The following is a 16,995-nucleotide window of genomic DNA, read 5'->3' as shown; positions in this document are numbered from 1 at the left end:
CCATTTTTTTTTACTTCACAGTATGTACAAATACCAAATCATTATGCTGTACAACTGAAACCACTACAACAGCGTATCAATTGTAGGTCAAAAAAATTAAATGAAAAAAAATATTCTCTAACATTAAGACCGGTAAAAGAAAACAATACCCACTTTTTAAAACAAATAATTTCGTTAGTGTCATGATTCCAAATATGGAGAATAAAGTTCCTGAAAGAACTTTGTATCAAAATTTCAATTACATACACTTGATCTTCATTGTTTTCTTTTTTCCCTGTAGGTGTTGCTGGTACCAATATCATAATAGGCATAATCGCTGGCACTATCTTGGTGCTGGCCCTCATATTAGGAATAACTGCATGGGGTTATAAGTAAGTGAAATGTCTCAGTATTGTTACTATCAAAATATACTTTAAAACATTTTGTTTAAGTGAATTAAACATCTAGAAAGTTTTGTAGCATTTTCAGTGAAAATCATTCTGGCTGAACATGCAATCAGTGATTATTCTTGGCATGATTAGAGGTAATCATGATTTATTATTCTTGAAAATAGATTTTGAAATAACTGCCTTCTATTCTCAAAGTAAAGAATATTGTTTTAAAAACCATGGTGTGAAGTGAAATCAATCTAAATCGTGTCTTAAACTAAGGCTGTGTGGATTGGCTCTTTAATGACACAGGTTCTTTTGACTTAAACCCATATCCAAAAATCTAGGCAAGATAGTTATGTAGGGAGCATAGTGCTTTACTAACCACTCCAGTGATAACATCAATATTGACAAGAACAGCAGCAGCACATCAGTTGGCTGCATACTTGGTATGGCCTTGCATCCTGCTAAGGACAAAACCTCTTTATCTTCGTAGGCAGTGTGAAGGAGATACTATTATTTGTTAATATTGGGTTTTTGTGTGTGAAGAAAATACTGTTCAGAGATTATTTTATTTGTTCAAATTAAAATTCAGCTTTAAGTTACAACTTTTACAATCTAATTCCTTTTTTAATGTTTATTGTTGAGAGAGACAGAGCATGAGTGGGGAGGGTCATAGAGAGAGGGAGACACAGAATCTGAAGCAGGCTTCAGTCTCCACACTGTCAGCGTAGAGCCCAACATGGGGTTTGAACCCACGAATCGTGAGATCATGACCTGAGCTGAAGTCAGATGCTTAACCTACTGAGCCATCCGGGTGCCCCTACAACCTAATGCTTAAGCTCCCAAGTTCAATTTACAAGTTTTTACTTCATATATATAATTTTTAAAAAGTTATAAATTATATAACTTTTGAATACTGCATCTTCTTGCACATTTAGCTGAGTAAATGACTTCAAAAATTCCAAACTTGTTTGTATATTTAATATGTTCAGCTTTCTTTTAAAGTACATCTTATGATGTAAAAAATTTCCTTAGTATTCAAGTAACTTATTTAAATTTAACAAATTGACACTTAAATATGGTGAACCTTAAGTTATGTTTAATATTTCAACTTAAAATCATAGTTCTACTGATCTCTGATGATGATGTCTCAGCACCCTGGGCCAACGGGGCTTTTCCCTTTTGAAGGGCCTGCAATTTTTTCTAGGCATTCTGGCCATTACCGCATTTTAGCACCTTTTTGCCCTCATAGACCAAACTTAGTTCACTGAAAGACTTGGGTATTAGAATAGTTTAGGCTTCCAAATTACCCCAAGCCTTTCAGTAGGCTAGGCACTATATAATTATGTGCTATTACTATTATTATTACCTGACATAGTCTTAAACCAGTTGAGTTAAAGGAAATTTCTTTAAAAGCGTTACATGGCTGTTGCTCTTTCTGAGGTCAAAACTCTGGAAGAGTTTCTTTGATGGAAAACATTTAACTTACTGCCACGGTAAAGTTTATATGCTAAAGGCATTAAAATATAGAAGGCATTTGTGGAAGGCTATATTAACAAGCAACCCAGACAGCATAGTATGTAGTTCAGCACAGCATAGTAAATACAGCCTAGACCAGTGAAGGAGGGCACAGCACAGTAGGAATGCTTTGCCTTGATTAAATGAGAACCTAGCTCTGTACCGGCTCATACATGCTCACTACCTATGGGCCTTTTTGATGTGCAGGCCATCAGATATATCGCATACTTACATTTGCACAAGATTTCAGCATAACATTAGAAGTTGTAAAATCCCTTGTTTGAAAGGAAGGCTTTTCTGTGTATTTGTTGTTTGATCTTGCCTCACACCTCAGGTGAATCAGCCCCATCTTGGAGTAACACTGTTTCCTCACCTTCCCTGATTTAAGACCTATGTGGCAATTGTCATCAGAAGCTTTGCATTCTTGAAGTAGCTCAGGGGTTTCATTGGTCATGTGAAAAGGGGAAAGCAAAATTATTAGTTCTTTTGTGTGCAATTTTCTGCCACCTACTGATGCAAATTGGTATTTCATGTTTTTGCAATCTTGGAAAAAAATTACTTTTCAGAAAATATGAAATCTAAACTTCTCCTATTGCTAATGAAATTACCTTTGCTTTAATAATTAGAATTAAAATACTTATTTCTTTATATCACTTCTTATTTTTATGAAATTCTTTTGAGATTTCACTGTTTTTTTCCGTTTCTGAATATTTGTACTTTGCATATTCACTAAGGAAAAATACCAATCTTATTCATACAACTGTGTCCTCTTCATAAATAGTTTGAACATAAATGATGGAAGTTTTAATGCTACTAAACTTATTCAGAATATGTTTAAGAATAGAAAGAGAATGTCTAAGTTTTAATACAGGAATTAAATTCATGAATTTCATATTCTATTTGAAACTCAAAGATGGATGTAGGACGTGAGAATTCATTTCCTCATTAATCCTTCCAATTAAACTTTCTACCCCTTCTCCAAGCCTTGGAGTGAAGGAATGGCAGGAATAGGCAATGAGCAATACTCACTTGGAACTGATAGACCACTCACGTCATCACACTGAGGCAATAAAATTAAAACATACTGAATAGAAAAATTCTGGAGCTTATTCTCTCCCCCACTATCCAGTGGTTTGAAGAATGAAAAATCATAAGTAACAAATTGGAACTTTTACTCTCATGAGCTCATCATTAAACCAAGATACTTGGGGTGCCTAGGTGGCTCAGTCAGCTAAGCATCTGACTTTAGTTCAGGTCATGATCTCATGGTTCATGAGTTCGAGCCCCGCATGAGTTCGAGCCCCCAGCTCTCTGTGCTGACAGCTCAGAATCTGGAGCCTGCTTTGGATTCTGTGTCTCCCTCTCTCTCTGTTCCTCTCCCACTCATGCTCTGTCTCTCTCTGCTTCCAAAAAATAAGTAAACATTAAAAATTTTTTTAAAAAAGCCAATATATGTATTGGATTAGATAGATATGTATTGGATTGGATTGAAATTCTTAGGAAGAGCTTTAATTTGCAGGTATAGATTCCAAAAGGAATGAATTATGAGTTTTATTTCTATGGAAGCACAGTTAGTTTATATAAGTAAGTTGAGTAAGATTGACTTTAGAGCATTACTAAATGTTAAATATGGTACAATTGATATTGAGAAGACAGTTATTTTTCTAATAACTGAAGCTTATTTATGCTTTTAAAAATAGTTATTTGAAAATATTGTCACTAATCCATTGGTATCATTTCTAAAGATGAAGTGTGTGTGTGTGTGTGTGTGTGTGTGTGTGTGTAAAGAGAGAGACTGTATTACTCATTTTAGTTCTGCAATTCAAAATCCTTTGTAGAGACCTTTCGATGAGTGTTAGAGCTTTTATGTTTAGTGCTCTCTCTGAAAGTACTTCCATAGGTAACTAATTCTTTTTTTCCCCCCCTTTTCTTCTTGTCCATGAAAAGAAATTATCGAGAACAGAGGTATGTGATGAGAATAACCTGAACATATAACTGAAAAGCTTAAATCCTGTTAGCATCCTTGGAATTTATACATGCAGTTATAAATCAGGTTGACTTTGTTTTTGTGTTGAAATGATAAAGCAATCTTGTTTTCCATGACCTTGAAATGATAATTTTAATAATGGTGCTGAGGAATGTATTACTTTAAAATAGACCTATTGTTTAATTTTAATGGTTCTTTCATCCAACAATACTACAGTAATAGCAGTTACTTCTATTACCTTTATAGTAATATATGTGGAATTGAATTTTTTTTCCATCTAAAACAAACTTCCTCTATGTTAAGGAACCACTTGTGTTTACATTAATTAATTGGCTTTTCTTCATCTTTTAAACAAGCTTATTGCCTAGTACTTTATAAAGGAATTTATTTGTTATTTGTTACTGTTGTTGTATTAGTAACTTCCATTCATAAATGATAACATTTCTGTGGGCACAGTGTTGGGTTCAGGAGAATGTCCTAGTACTTAATGGGCCTGATTATCTCTGCCTAAGAAAATATTTTTGTACTGACTAGGTAATTGCCTAGGTAAAGAAATGATTTGCATTATTAGAATCTCAGATTGTCTAGTATACTTTTTTTATAAATATAAAAGCCCATAAAGTCAGGTACCCCTATTCATCATAACCTTAAAATCTGTGTTTAGCTAACAGAATAAAAAGAGATACAAAGCATTCATGTAGTTTTAAAAAAATGCCTATTTTTTCTAAATCTAAATTAGTCCATACTGAGATATCTCCTTCACTTTTCACATTTAAAAAATTATTAATGTTCTTAGCTGTTGATACAAAAAATTATTTATTTATTTATAAAAATTTTTAATGTTTATTTATTTTTGAGAGAGAGAGAGAGAAACAGAGCGCAAGCAGGGGAGGGGCAGAGACAGAGGGAGACACAGAATCCAAAGAAGGCTCCAGGCTCTGAGCTGTCAGCACAGAGCTGGAAGTGAGGCTCAAATCCCCTGACCACGAGATAGTGACCTAAGCTGAAGTTGGATGCTTAACTTACTGAGCCACCCAGGCGCCCCAATAAAAACATTTAAATATCCTGGAAATAGATGAGTCAGACCAGGTCTTGCACATCACATAGTACTAGTTTTGTGCTTAAGATATCTATGCAGGTTCCTACATAACTCTCCCCACTGTTCCATTAAATGTCAGAGGCAGATTGGAAATAAGAAGTAATAAATGTGATAACACGTTTTCACTCCCCAACCAGATTTCATTTTTTCATTTGGTTTCCTTCCATGTTATAATTTAAAATTCCTAGAAGACTTTAGCCATTAGTATAGTCTCTATAAATGTGCTCACAAGGCAGATCTTGGTCAGTTAGCGATAATAGAAAATATTCACCTTGCTCTGGGAAACTAACTCATCATTAATGTAAAAGGTAAACCTAGACAAAATTAATTAAGTTTTAAAAACTAGATTTCGTTTTGATATGTTTAAAATTCTACTGTCTGGAACTACAGGAGAAGAGCTGGAATCATTTAAGCTTTCTATTGGGTAGAATTTGATCAGTCACATTGAAATCTAAGTTTGGTGGATTTCTCTAATGAAACATAAAATTAGACTAATAAGATCAAATATTGATGACCCAGCCTCATTTCCATAGTAGCTAAGACTCTAAAGTAATTTAATATTGCTAGCTATATAAGATAGAAAGTAAAATGTCACTACTGTGTAACATAAGCAAACCTAAACCAGTGCTCCAAGACACATTCTCACCAAGAGTATTATCCAGAATTAGGGATTGCCCACGGTACAAAAAACTATTCATAGGCAAAACTGTGTACCAGTTTCTTATTCTATCTCAATATATGCTTAGGCACAGTTAACATTTTTACATTAAGAATTTTCGTTATGTGTCTGATAAAATTTCATGCCTCCTGGTATTACTGAGTCATCATTTTGTCGATCTGGTTACTTTTTTGGAATCTAGTTCATTATTTTGAGAGCTGTCACATCTTCGACAGATATTTATTTTATGTATTTTGATATGTTTCATCACAAATTTTATTTATTTATTTTTGCCCTGTCCATTGCTAATGAATCTTAGGCCTTGTATAATAATCCTCAAAGTGGAGAAGTAGCAAACAGTGGACTTTAGATCAGCAAGTCGTAAATGTATAAATATCTTCTGAAGGACTTTCCTTTTTGAGAATATTTGTCAATGGTTACAGAGCAGGTGGTAAGGTGAATGGAACAAAGCATGCATTAAGAAAGTTATAGTCTCATAAAAATATTGTCAGGGATTCAAATAAAGATGTGTCCAGTTCTAAAAGATGCCAGGAAATAGGAATAAGAATTTTGAGTCATCCTTGCCTTTAAGGTAGGTTTTCCTCTGAGGTTCCATGGTGAGCGTACCAATTGGCAAGAAATCAGAAATCCACTTGCTAGGATGTGGTCTTGGGAAATCACTTAAACTTTCCACAACTTTAAAACCAGATAAAGTTCTTTGTAATCTATAAAGCATTATCGCAAGGGAAGTTATTAGTATGTGATCTCTGGAGGCTTTGTGTTTTTCTGATCTTCAAATAAAGGAGGTGGATGTGGTTATTCTCAAAGAGAAAGGCAGCATTCATGGATATGAATGAGACCCACACATACTGGTTGACCTGGTATAGGTATTCGCGAACATAAAGGTTTGCTTTGACACTAAATGCAAGACCATATTAAATATGTAGCTAGTTATCAGATTCTTACTAATGATATAATGGCTTAGAAATGCCATTGGGCATAACTTTCAAATTTTTGGAGAGGTCAGGCAAGTACTTCTGTGAAGGAGCTTGATAACTTGGCATGATAGGTTTAATAGCAGGTCTGGCAAAAAGATGTGAAGCAAACCCATTGTTTTCTTTTTGTTTACAAACTGCTTAATAAAAAATAGAACCCTATTCTGGGACACAGTAGAGGCAGAACCCAATACATGAATGATATTAGTTTAAATCTGCTAATGTTACCTTGTGAAGGGTAGAACCATGTAACCTAGGAGCCACCGAGAGTTCTTACACATCATGTGGTTGGATAGATGGCTATTGATCTTTTTCTTTAAAATCTTCAGGGAAGAAGACTTCCATAATATTTTCAGTTGATGCTATCACTTACATTTTTAGCATAATTGCTTTAGGATTTAGCCGCTGTATACTTTTTTTTTTTTTTTTTTTAGGTTTTATTTTTAAGCAATCTCTACACCCAGCAGGGGGCTCGAACTCATAACCCCGAGATCAAGAGTCTCAAGCTTCACTAACTGAGCCAACTAGGTGCCCCAGCATCTGTATACTTTGTAACAAGAATTACAAGTTTGAGCTTTAGTTTTCAGATAGGTTTGCAAAGAGCAATAGAATAAGAAAACATTAATCTGAACTTGGATTTATGAGACATCCATAGTGAGCTGAAATATTTTCTTCCTTTGTCTGAAATGAACACACATCATTATAATTAATGTGAAATAGAATAAATAACTAGATCATATCTTCCTGATCTATTCCTTAAGCAGAAACCCCTTTCCCCACTTCTTTCCTCTCTCATCCTTTTTAACCAGTTTATTTTCTGCTTGTGAACCACCCTCCCTCATTTTTTTCAAACCTATCTTAATTTGTTTTTACATTATTATTATTACTATTATTATTATTATTATTTCGGTAACATTCATGCATCTGTCAATGTGACTTGGTACACATTACACAATATTTCTTAAAACAGTAAAGTAACAATTCCAATATCAGACAACCCAGGTACCAACAAAACATTGGAGAAATGCCTCCTTCAGCATGAAGGTTAAGACTTATTTTTTCTCATTGTATTCTCATTTTGAGTCTGTGTAAGGATTATTAAATTAAATATTATGGTTCAATGGACCCTTTAAAGAAATACCAGATTTCCCTCATAAGAGGGTTCCTTCTTGAGGAAAAAGAATTTAGTTAAATAAACTTTTATTTTCTTTTGGGCATTATTTATAAAAATTCATGCGCAAGTCTACAATATTTGCATGTAATGTGGGAAACATGAGATAATGTTCCCATTACAAAACTTGGCACTGGTCAGGCCACCTAATGTAGTAATCACTTCTTGATTCAAAATTCCATGAAATGAGCAAAATTTAAGAAGAAAGTCACAAAGACTAGAAAAATAAATTCAGTTAAAATTTTTTAAAGAATCACTTAGCTGGTCACTTATGATCTTATGTAACAAATGATGAAATATTATTTCATTGATCATGGGGACCTGATACTCTCTATCTTCACTAAAGTTTAAGCAAGAAGAAATCAGTTTGTTATAATCTGTTATGGATATTGATTAAGGATGAATTTCTGGGCAATGAAGAATGTTAAATATTATTCTTAAGAGATTTAACAAAATTCTTAATTTATAATTAACATTTTCATTCATTTAATATGTGAAGAAAGTTACATGCATTCCTTATGGAATTGTAAGGGGAATGCAGAGTAGCGTCTATATTTTGGAGTCTTCCTAATAGAGGTAGGTAAGAATCTAATCTGCCCATCACGATAACAACAAGGCCATGCCCCAGAAGTTCATTGTACTTGAACTTCCTTCCAGCCCCTTGACTGAAGCCCACAGTTTATGATATATTTGGCATTTAGGAGTTTTGTGCGTTGTGTGATAGATGACCATGCACTGCAGAGGAATTATGTTGAAGGAGTGGTAAAATGTGCAGAGTTAAAACAACAACAACAAACCAACAACAAATCTAAGCCCATCCATCATGAGAGACAGTCCATTTAAGCCTGAATGATCAGCTAAGTGAGCCCTGGGTAAATGCACAAATGCTAGAACCATGTAAAGAGAAGGTAATTTAGGGGATAGATTAATGGGAAAATTCAAGTGGATTTGGAACTTGTCTTTTTTTAATTTGTAGTGAGTTACATCTCATCAACTTATACAGATGATCATTAAAGGTAATAATGATGAAAAGGATTTAACCATAAGGATTATTATTGGAAATGTGATATTGATGGATGTTCCTTGGCATTCTTTTATAATATTAATATCCAAAAGGAAAGTTTCCTCCCTGAGACGACATACAGAGCTCTGCTTTTATTGAGATCATTTTTTTTGAGCATTGATAGAATATTTTACTCAAAGGAGGCAAGGCAGAAAATGTGATTCCAGAGATTAAAGATCTCTTGAATAAGAATATATATCATTTGTCCTGTATTACTATATTTTTATAATTTTTTAATGTTTATTTTTGGGAGAGAGAGAGAGTGCACATGAGTAGGGGAAGGGCAGAGAGAGGGAGACACAGAATCCAAAGCAGGCTCCAGGCTTTGAGCTGTCAACACAGGTCTTGATGCAAAGCTTGAACTCACAAGGAGGTTCCAGGCTCTGAGTTGTCAGCACAAAGCCCAACATAAGATCATGACCTGAGCCAAAGTTGGATGCTTAAGTGGCTGAGCCACCCAGCCACCCCTGTCTTATTAACACTATGAATATGGGGAAATTGTCTTATTTCTTATAAAAAATTAATGTTTCGTAATATACTGGGAAAAAGAAAAAAGGTTATAATTATGAGCTGAAGTCACGTAAGGGGTTAAAAATATTTTGAAGGAATATGTGTCATAGAGTTATAGGTAAAATTAGTCTTACATACAAATTTAATGAGAAATTTGACTTTCTTTGACGGGGAGGATCACATAAATTATTATATGTGCTTTGTATGGGTTGAAAATTTAATTTATGGAGGTGTGTGAGTATATAGGATTGAAAAAATATGAGAGAAGTATTCAGTCATTCCGAAGAGCGAATGATCCAGTATTGTAAACATTTTAAACAGAATGGGAATTAGTACAAGCAAGGCAAATATCTGAAAGTAGCATTTTTTAAAAATAGAATATAGGGGTGCCTGGGCGGGTGGCTCAGTCGGTTGAGCATCCGACTTCGGCTTAGGGCATGATCTTGCGGTCTGTGAGTTCAAGCCCCGCGTCGGGCTCTGTGCTGACAGCTCAGAGTCTGCAGCCTGCTTCGGGTTCTGTGTCTCCCTCTCTCTCTGCCCCTCCCCCGCTCATGCTCTGTCTCTCTGTCAAAAATAAATAAACATTAAAAAAAAATTTTTAAATAGAAAAAAAAAAAAATAAAATAGAATTTAGCATCAGCAAGTAACCAAGGTAAGCATGGTAACTAAGGAAAGACCAAGTAGGAAAAGCAGTTAGCAACTGTGGCCTTCGTTGGACACCTTTTTAAGTATATTCTTTTTAAAATTCTCAATCCAGCACCAGTTTGTGGCACCTCCCACAATGATTCTGAATGGAACTGAATCAAGTTTTGGATGCACATGGCTGTTTGCGGTCCATGCACTGGCCGATGATTGGTTATTGAGATTGAGTGGTCCGTTCTATAGTTTTCTACCCTCCTCCCTTAGGAAAAGTAATAAAAATCTGTTTTAATCGTAGTTAATTCAAAATCAGAGCAAGTGGGGTCAGTAATAGTACAGAGTAAGTAGATCTTCCTTTGTTGTAATCCTTCTATGGTGGAGACAGAGAACTGAGGTCACCCACCAACTCCCTATAAATATCTTCCTATAGTCTCAACAAGAATTGTTTTCAACCCCTTCTTCCTCTTGCTAAATCATCTTCCTTCACATATTCTCCTGTGCAGTTATAGAATTACATTGTTGATTGATGTTTGAATCTCTTTCAGTTTCTTCATATTCCTCTTAAATGAACAGTGAAACTCCAAATTGAACAGATTAATAAGAATTTACTTGGATTAAATTATAGACCTGGCTTAGAAATTAATCTGTTATTTGAAGACCAGTTAAGGTTACATTATATCACATTTAGAAATCATAAGTAGTTTATTCATGACAGTAAACAAAAGAAAAACAAAACTATGCCTTATGAGGGGCAGGGACTGTCTTTCCCGACATGTCTCCTTCAGCACCATTTATTTATTTATTTATTTATTTATTTATTTATTTATTTATTTATTTATTTCAGACAAAACCGCAGTTAACATCTTGAAGTATAATAAAGTTACAATGAAAAACCTCATCTTTCCATAGTTTTCCCCTGAAGCAAGGCTTTATTCATCCAGACTGTAAAGACTTAAGTGATTGCATTTCTGACCTTGGCAGTTAGAATGACTTACTTAAACTTGTCACATTTATTAATAATCTTATGTGTTGTTATAGATTTGGTTCATGTAGATCATTACCCCTACCTCTTTTTTTCCTAAAATAATATTTGTATATGTCTGTGTTCATGTGTGTGTCTTGTTTTCTGACTCTGAAATGTTTATTATGCCTTAGACAGTTACCCCAGGGAGATTATGTAAAAAAGCCTGGAGATGGTGACTCTTTTTATAGCGACATTCCTCCCGGAATCAGCACAAACTCAGCATCTAGTTCTAAGAAGAGGTCTGCTTTTCTGTCGCATTTTCAGATTTCTGCCTGTTCCATCACACATTATTCCATTAGTCAGAACATTTCATTATTTTGCAGCAGGTTTGATTACTTCTTCCTTCTTTCTTGAATGTTAACAAATAGTATCCTTTGTTCTTTGATTACTGTGCTTCAAAATGCCATATGCTCAGAACCACTCAAACAAATCAGGCCAGAAATCAAAACAAAACTGAACTAAACGAACAGCAATCCTAAATCTATATAGAAATCATAGGGTTTTTCAATCTTGCTCTTATATGGCTTGAGAAACTATTCATAGTATGTGATAATATTTTAAATGGTGAGCTTTATGTCATGTTTGGTAGTCAAAGAAAAAGGTTACTGTCATGCTTCCGTAAAGCAGTTGTTAAGTTGGTAATATAAGTGCTGCGTTGAATATTTAAAAATTTTAAATATACCAAAGCTAAGCTTGCTGTGAAAAAAAAAAAAAAAAAGATCGCTTTTCTGTGAATTGTATATTTGAATATTATGATTTTGCCTTTTATTCCTGGAATGATTATTTCTAGACTTTCTAATTTAGAGCTTGGTTGCCAAATTAATTTAAGTATATTTAAATATATTTGCCTGAGTTTTATAATAGGACAAATGGGGTTAATATATTATTTATATGTTTTAAACTTTGATCTTATATTCTTTATCCAGGATCTTAAGATGTATAAGACCAGTTAAAATTCTGCATGCTTTATAATTGCTTAATGAAATAAACTGGTAGAAGAAATAAATAGTTGAAATGTTTTAGGAAATTAGACCTCCATTCACATTCAAGGAAGCTAAAATACTCCTGTGGAAAAGTTTCTTTAATATTGTTGGTTGTAATATATAGAAAAAAAAATTTTGATAGCCCAGTACATTACTTTGGGCACAGTACTTACTTTGTAGACTGAAGTGGAAATTTCTAGTTTGTTTAGAAGAAATGTGATCTCTTCTGGAATTCTAAATAAGTGAATCATCTGTAAAAATTCTGCAATGGATTTCACTCAGTAACAATCACAAAGGAGAAAAGAAAGAATCAGTAAATCTGGGAACTCTTCTTTATGTAGAACTATCTTAAGCATGAAGGATTGTTTTTACTCAGATAACATAGCTTAGAGCAAAAGTAAAAATGCTAGTTTTTGCAAAAGGAGTACAAATCTATAAGATGCCCCAAATTTTTATTTTTTTTAACATATTGGGAATTTTTTTGGCTAAGAGAATAAGATCTAAATTCTGCCTGTATATATTTTCTTGGTCACATATTTAATTTTAAATTAAATAAGATGGTAAATAAGCAGAGAAATCAATGTATTCCAGTGGAATTTCTGTTGTCCTTCTGTACAAAATAAGATTCATTCTATAATTAGCAAATTTACATTGCAAAAATCCTAATTTGGGGAATTAATATGTAATAATTGTGCTGAGTTCCATTTATTTTCATTCATCTGTAGAAGATTCCTTTTAAAATAGACGTTTATTAGTGATTAACTGGAATGACGTATGGAAAATATTTTAAGCATAGTGCTATTTTCTAATATGTCTCAAGAAGAACTTAAAATATTGACTTGAATAATTCCCAGATTTTAGAAAAATGGGTTATGGCTTTTAAGCATTTAAAAATGGTATCAAATTATGTAACTCTTCCTAAGTATATATAGTGTGTCAAAATACTTTTCTTATGTGGTAGGTGTATGAATTTTGCTTCTGTAGACAGTTTATTTAAGATGGCAGGACACAGATAGCACAAGGGCATCATGGTACATGGGCTTTGTGAGAGATACTTCCAGCATAAACATGTGATTTAGTTCAGTTATTGGACAGTTAACTAACAACACTACATTTTGAGGTGGCCGTATTTGTGGGGAAAATGCCAATTCTCAGAAAATAGTTTTATTGTTTAAAAAAACCTGAATGTTACTTTGGTAAAGGTTGACTAGGTTCAGTTGAACAGATCTTAGTGAAATCTCTTGGAAGTCCATGTTCTCATAATATTTGAATGAAAACCATTGCTTTACAGTTAAGAAACATCTATAGTGGGACCCCATTATAACTCTTCTGCTCCAGTTATATAGCTGAAATATGTAGTGAATTTGCTATATGTGGTTGCTGTCAATGTGATTGGCTTGCACTGTGTGCTGATACTTTTCAACTATAAACTATTGTAATGGGGTTCCATTGTATTTGACTTTTCTTACATTGAATGTTGTGTAATTCTGCCTTCTTCATGAAGACTTTCATGTTCTCTTCATTCTTTCATTTCAGATTTTTTTCTTTCTTGATTTATTTAATGCACAGTAGTGCTTAGAGATTTTGCTTACTGATTTTAAAGCATTCACTTGATTGTATTTTTGAACAGTATATATACATTTTCAATTTCAGGTCTAATGGGCTTTCTCATTCTTGGAGTGAAAGGATCCCAGACACAAAACACATTTCAGACATCTGTGAAAATGGACGACCTCGAAGTAACTCTTGGCAAGGTAGAGGGTGGCATTTTGAACAGCTAGTGTGTCTGTTTGCAGAACCCAAATTTTACATTTTGTGGTTCTTGGTTGTAAAGATTTGTTCTTTCCTGTAAGCTCTTTAGCTCTTCTCCCAACAGAGATGAGGGCATTTGTTATGAAAGTCCATGTCTTTTTTTCTTGGTTGAGAAATGATGGGATTCACTAGTACCAGGGCTCTGGACAAACTCAGAAGGCTGTATGTGCTATACAGCCCTGTGTTCTGGGTGGGACTGGCTGGGAATATTACCACTTGAAATACTGTGTGATTAAACATATTGCAGTTGTTCATTTATATGCGAATCTAGCCATAAACCATCTTTTTCAGGTAACGTGGGAGGCAACAGAAAGAAAATCAGAGGCAAAAGATTTAGACCTCGGTCTAATTCAACTGAGTAAGTCTACACCTCTAATGGAAAAAGGCATTCCAAGGTCCTATGCAATTAGTGTGAAAAGTTAATTAACGAGATCATCAAAGAACTGTAAACCATGCCTCTGGTCTTGGTTTTGTCTTTTTAATTCCTTTTTGCCGTTTTAAAATTAACCATGGCTTTTCTCTTTTACATAGGCATCTCCGCAACTGTGCCCAAACCAATATTCACTGCTAGCGGGGTTCCCACCCTCGCTGCAGGCTTTTTCCTCCAGTAACCTGCCATTGTGGTGTCTTGGTTCCTTTTGAAGGGAATTTTGATAACATTCCTTTCTTCTCATCACCCGGGGTCCAGCCATTCCAGAGGGGTCACCCTTCCTCTTCCCAGTATTCACACAGCCTAGAAGCATCAGGGGGAAATTCCCACCGTCCTTGAGCATGATACTGCTCCCAGTGTGAAACCACCGCTCCGAGGGCTTCATGGCTGCAATCTAAGCATTCTCTCAGACTAATGGAATACACTTCCCTTTTAAATCTTCCTTCTGAGGACATTTAAAAGGGCACTTACCCAAAACTTGCTCTTTAACGGAATCATTGTCACTAAGTGCAACACTGTCCGTTTTAAATGATAGCCACACATTTTTTTTTTAAGTGGGGGGTGGGATCACAAGTTACATTTAAAGTTACTTCTAATGAGGTAAACACCATGCACTGTTTTTGTTTGTTTCTTCACTTAAGAAAGTACAGCAAAAGTAAGCTTCCTCAAACCTGACGTCGAGGAATAAAACACACCCTTGGTATGCTTCTGGAACTTCCTTGCCACCAGGTTTTCATTAACTGTACTTTTTTGACCTACCTAAAGTTTTTTTTTTTTTAACTTATTTCTCACTATAGTGCTAGTTATTGTTTTCAGGATCACTATTGCTTCTTCATGCCTTAATACCTTAAAAATCTGAATAGCAGGTATTTGTTAACTGCTTGTCAGAAACTTATGTTAGCTTTTCCATCATATACCCTGCCTTTTTCAGTCCAGGAATAATAACAGTGCCCTGAAATTTGGACCTTCCTGCTGATGGTATTGTCTTGTAAGTGGCTTGTCAAAGTTTGCTAGAGGACACTTTACCTTAGAAACAAAATATAGGTTTAAGTGATACCATTGCATGGTCCAGAATGGCATCATAGAACTCCATCATAAAAAACTAATCTGTTAGAGTTTATCTTAAACATTTCCCAAAGCGCTTGGATGCTTTAGGGCTCATTGTGGATAAACTCTTCTTGGAATGTTGTTTGATTTGTTTTGCATGAGGTCACCTGGTAAGAGCTCCTTAGCTCATCTCAGTTGCTCACAAGAATACAGATAAAACTGTCAAGTGTTCTTCAGAACTTCCTTTGTGTGCTGGTTAGCATTTTAATGATATTTCCTATAATAAGGCTTTGAAAACTCCCGAGTGGAAATAGATCAACCTCATAGTAAAGCTATGTGTTTAGGACCCAAACAGCACTTGGTGTTTAGCAAGATTCATACAATATTTGCTAGTGCAGTCACTTATTTTGAAAAAATTTTCTGTAGAATTCCCGCTCATATCATATGATAAAAATTATAATACTAGATAGCCCTTAATAAATCTCTTGCCTGTGAGATAACGCTATAATATTTAATAAGACGTCATAGTGGAATCACCTTTGTAAGAAAAAGTAGTAATGACTCCCTCAGATTTTTCACTTTCTGCATTTGGGTTACATGACTCATATTAATTAAATGGAACCAAGCCTGTGAAGTTGACCACTATTCTCACATACCTTGTTGTATGGGCACTATATACATACATATTTTGTTTTTTCTTAAAAGGAATCCTAATATGTAGCATCTTAGGAATTACATTGACAGTCATTTTTTATACCTTTCCATATTCGTTAAATAATCCCTCTTGCTTCTGATACAACAATATAATTTGTGGGACTACAAGAGGAGCAGAATGACCACAGACAAACATACCTTTTTTTTATTTTTTAGGTTAAAAGGTATCATCAGGTTCATTATTTCCACATCCCCTTTAGTACCCATCATCCCCAGGGATGATAAAACATCAGGACATGAATTAAAGCATTCACCACAAATGCATACCCTACTAATTAACAACATAAAATGTCCTTGTTTATTGTATTGTTTTGACACTCAACGTTTTTGCATCTTCCTCACTGTTGTACATGCTGTGAAAAGAAGGTTTTGGCTTAGACTTTGTATTATATATTGTGTTTTTACAGGAGGGAGCCCCAAGCACCTGAGCCTGGGCACTCCCTCGCCCAGACAGTCCCATCCCAAGGCATAAGCCCAGGGGGCTCTGACAGCCCCCAGACAGGGAGTCTGGATCACAGGTCAGTCTCCACCTGCCCCTTCATTCTGGGCTGCCACTTAATCTCCCTCCTAGTCCCTTCCTTGGCTGAGAACGGGGTCATTTGATCTCTGACTGACCCCCAGTGTCTGCTTGGACATGGTCCTGGTCCAGCCAGCACAAGCTAATTTTCCTCTGCCTTTCCATCCTGGAGAACACAAAGAGCTCTCCTACCCTGTCTAACGCATTTTTTTGCATGTTGCGCTACAAGCCAAGTCAAGCCACATAGGCAGGTTTATAGCGGTTTGATAAACTCTCATCACTTCCACCACCGCTACCTAGAGATGCTAGGAAGCCCACTTTGAAGACACTTTAACAGGTGGATCCCCAGAAAGGAACAACCTTTGAGAGGTCTCTTCAGTGACCTCTAGTGAAGTGATCACAGCCTTCTGAGATGCTCCTTGAAATGGAAAAAAAGGTCCATCATGTACAAGCCAAG

At 35.0% G+C, this 16,995-nt stretch overlaps 1 protein-coding gene across 30 annotated transcripts in view; it reads left to right on the top strand.

The window, feature by feature from the left end:
* The window catches only part of ADAM22 (ADAM metallopeptidase domain 22), a 240,133-nt gene that overhangs the window by 204,697 nt on the left and 18,441 nt on the right, over window positions 1–16,995 (top strand). For 6 of the 30 annotated variants that reach the window (XM_086696715.1, XM_086696714.1, XM_025929780.2 and 3 more), the window contains 6 exons: window positions 281–371; window positions 3,837–3,854; window positions 11,167–11,361; window positions 13,672–13,772; window positions 14,122–14,188; window positions 16,429–16,539. In XM_086696715.1, coding sequence (XP_086552841.1) covers window positions 281–371; window positions 3,837–3,854; window positions 11,167–11,361; window positions 13,672–13,772; window positions 14,122–14,188; window positions 16,429–16,539 — 583 coding nt within the window. Of the gene's footprint in view, window positions 1–280; window positions 372–3,836; window positions 3,855–11,166; window positions 11,362–13,671; window positions 13,773–14,121; window positions 14,189–14,361; window positions 15,249–16,428; window positions 16,540–16,995 lie in introns of those variants that run through there. The other 24 variants (XM_086696717.1, XM_086696719.1, XM_086696724.1 and 21 more) reach the window with 13 other exon arrangements.

The sequence above is a fragment of the Puma concolor genome, chromosome A2 (assembly GCF_028749965.1).
Source record: "Puma concolor isolate L17-30 chromosome A2, mPumCon1.1.hap2, whole genome shotgun sequence".
NCBI classification, from domain to species: domain Eukaryota; kingdom Metazoa; phylum Chordata; class Mammalia; order Carnivora; family Felidae; genus Puma; species Puma concolor.
The sequence above is the reverse complement of the archived record's forward strand: the minus strand, read 5'-3'. Positions and strand labels throughout refer to the sequence as shown.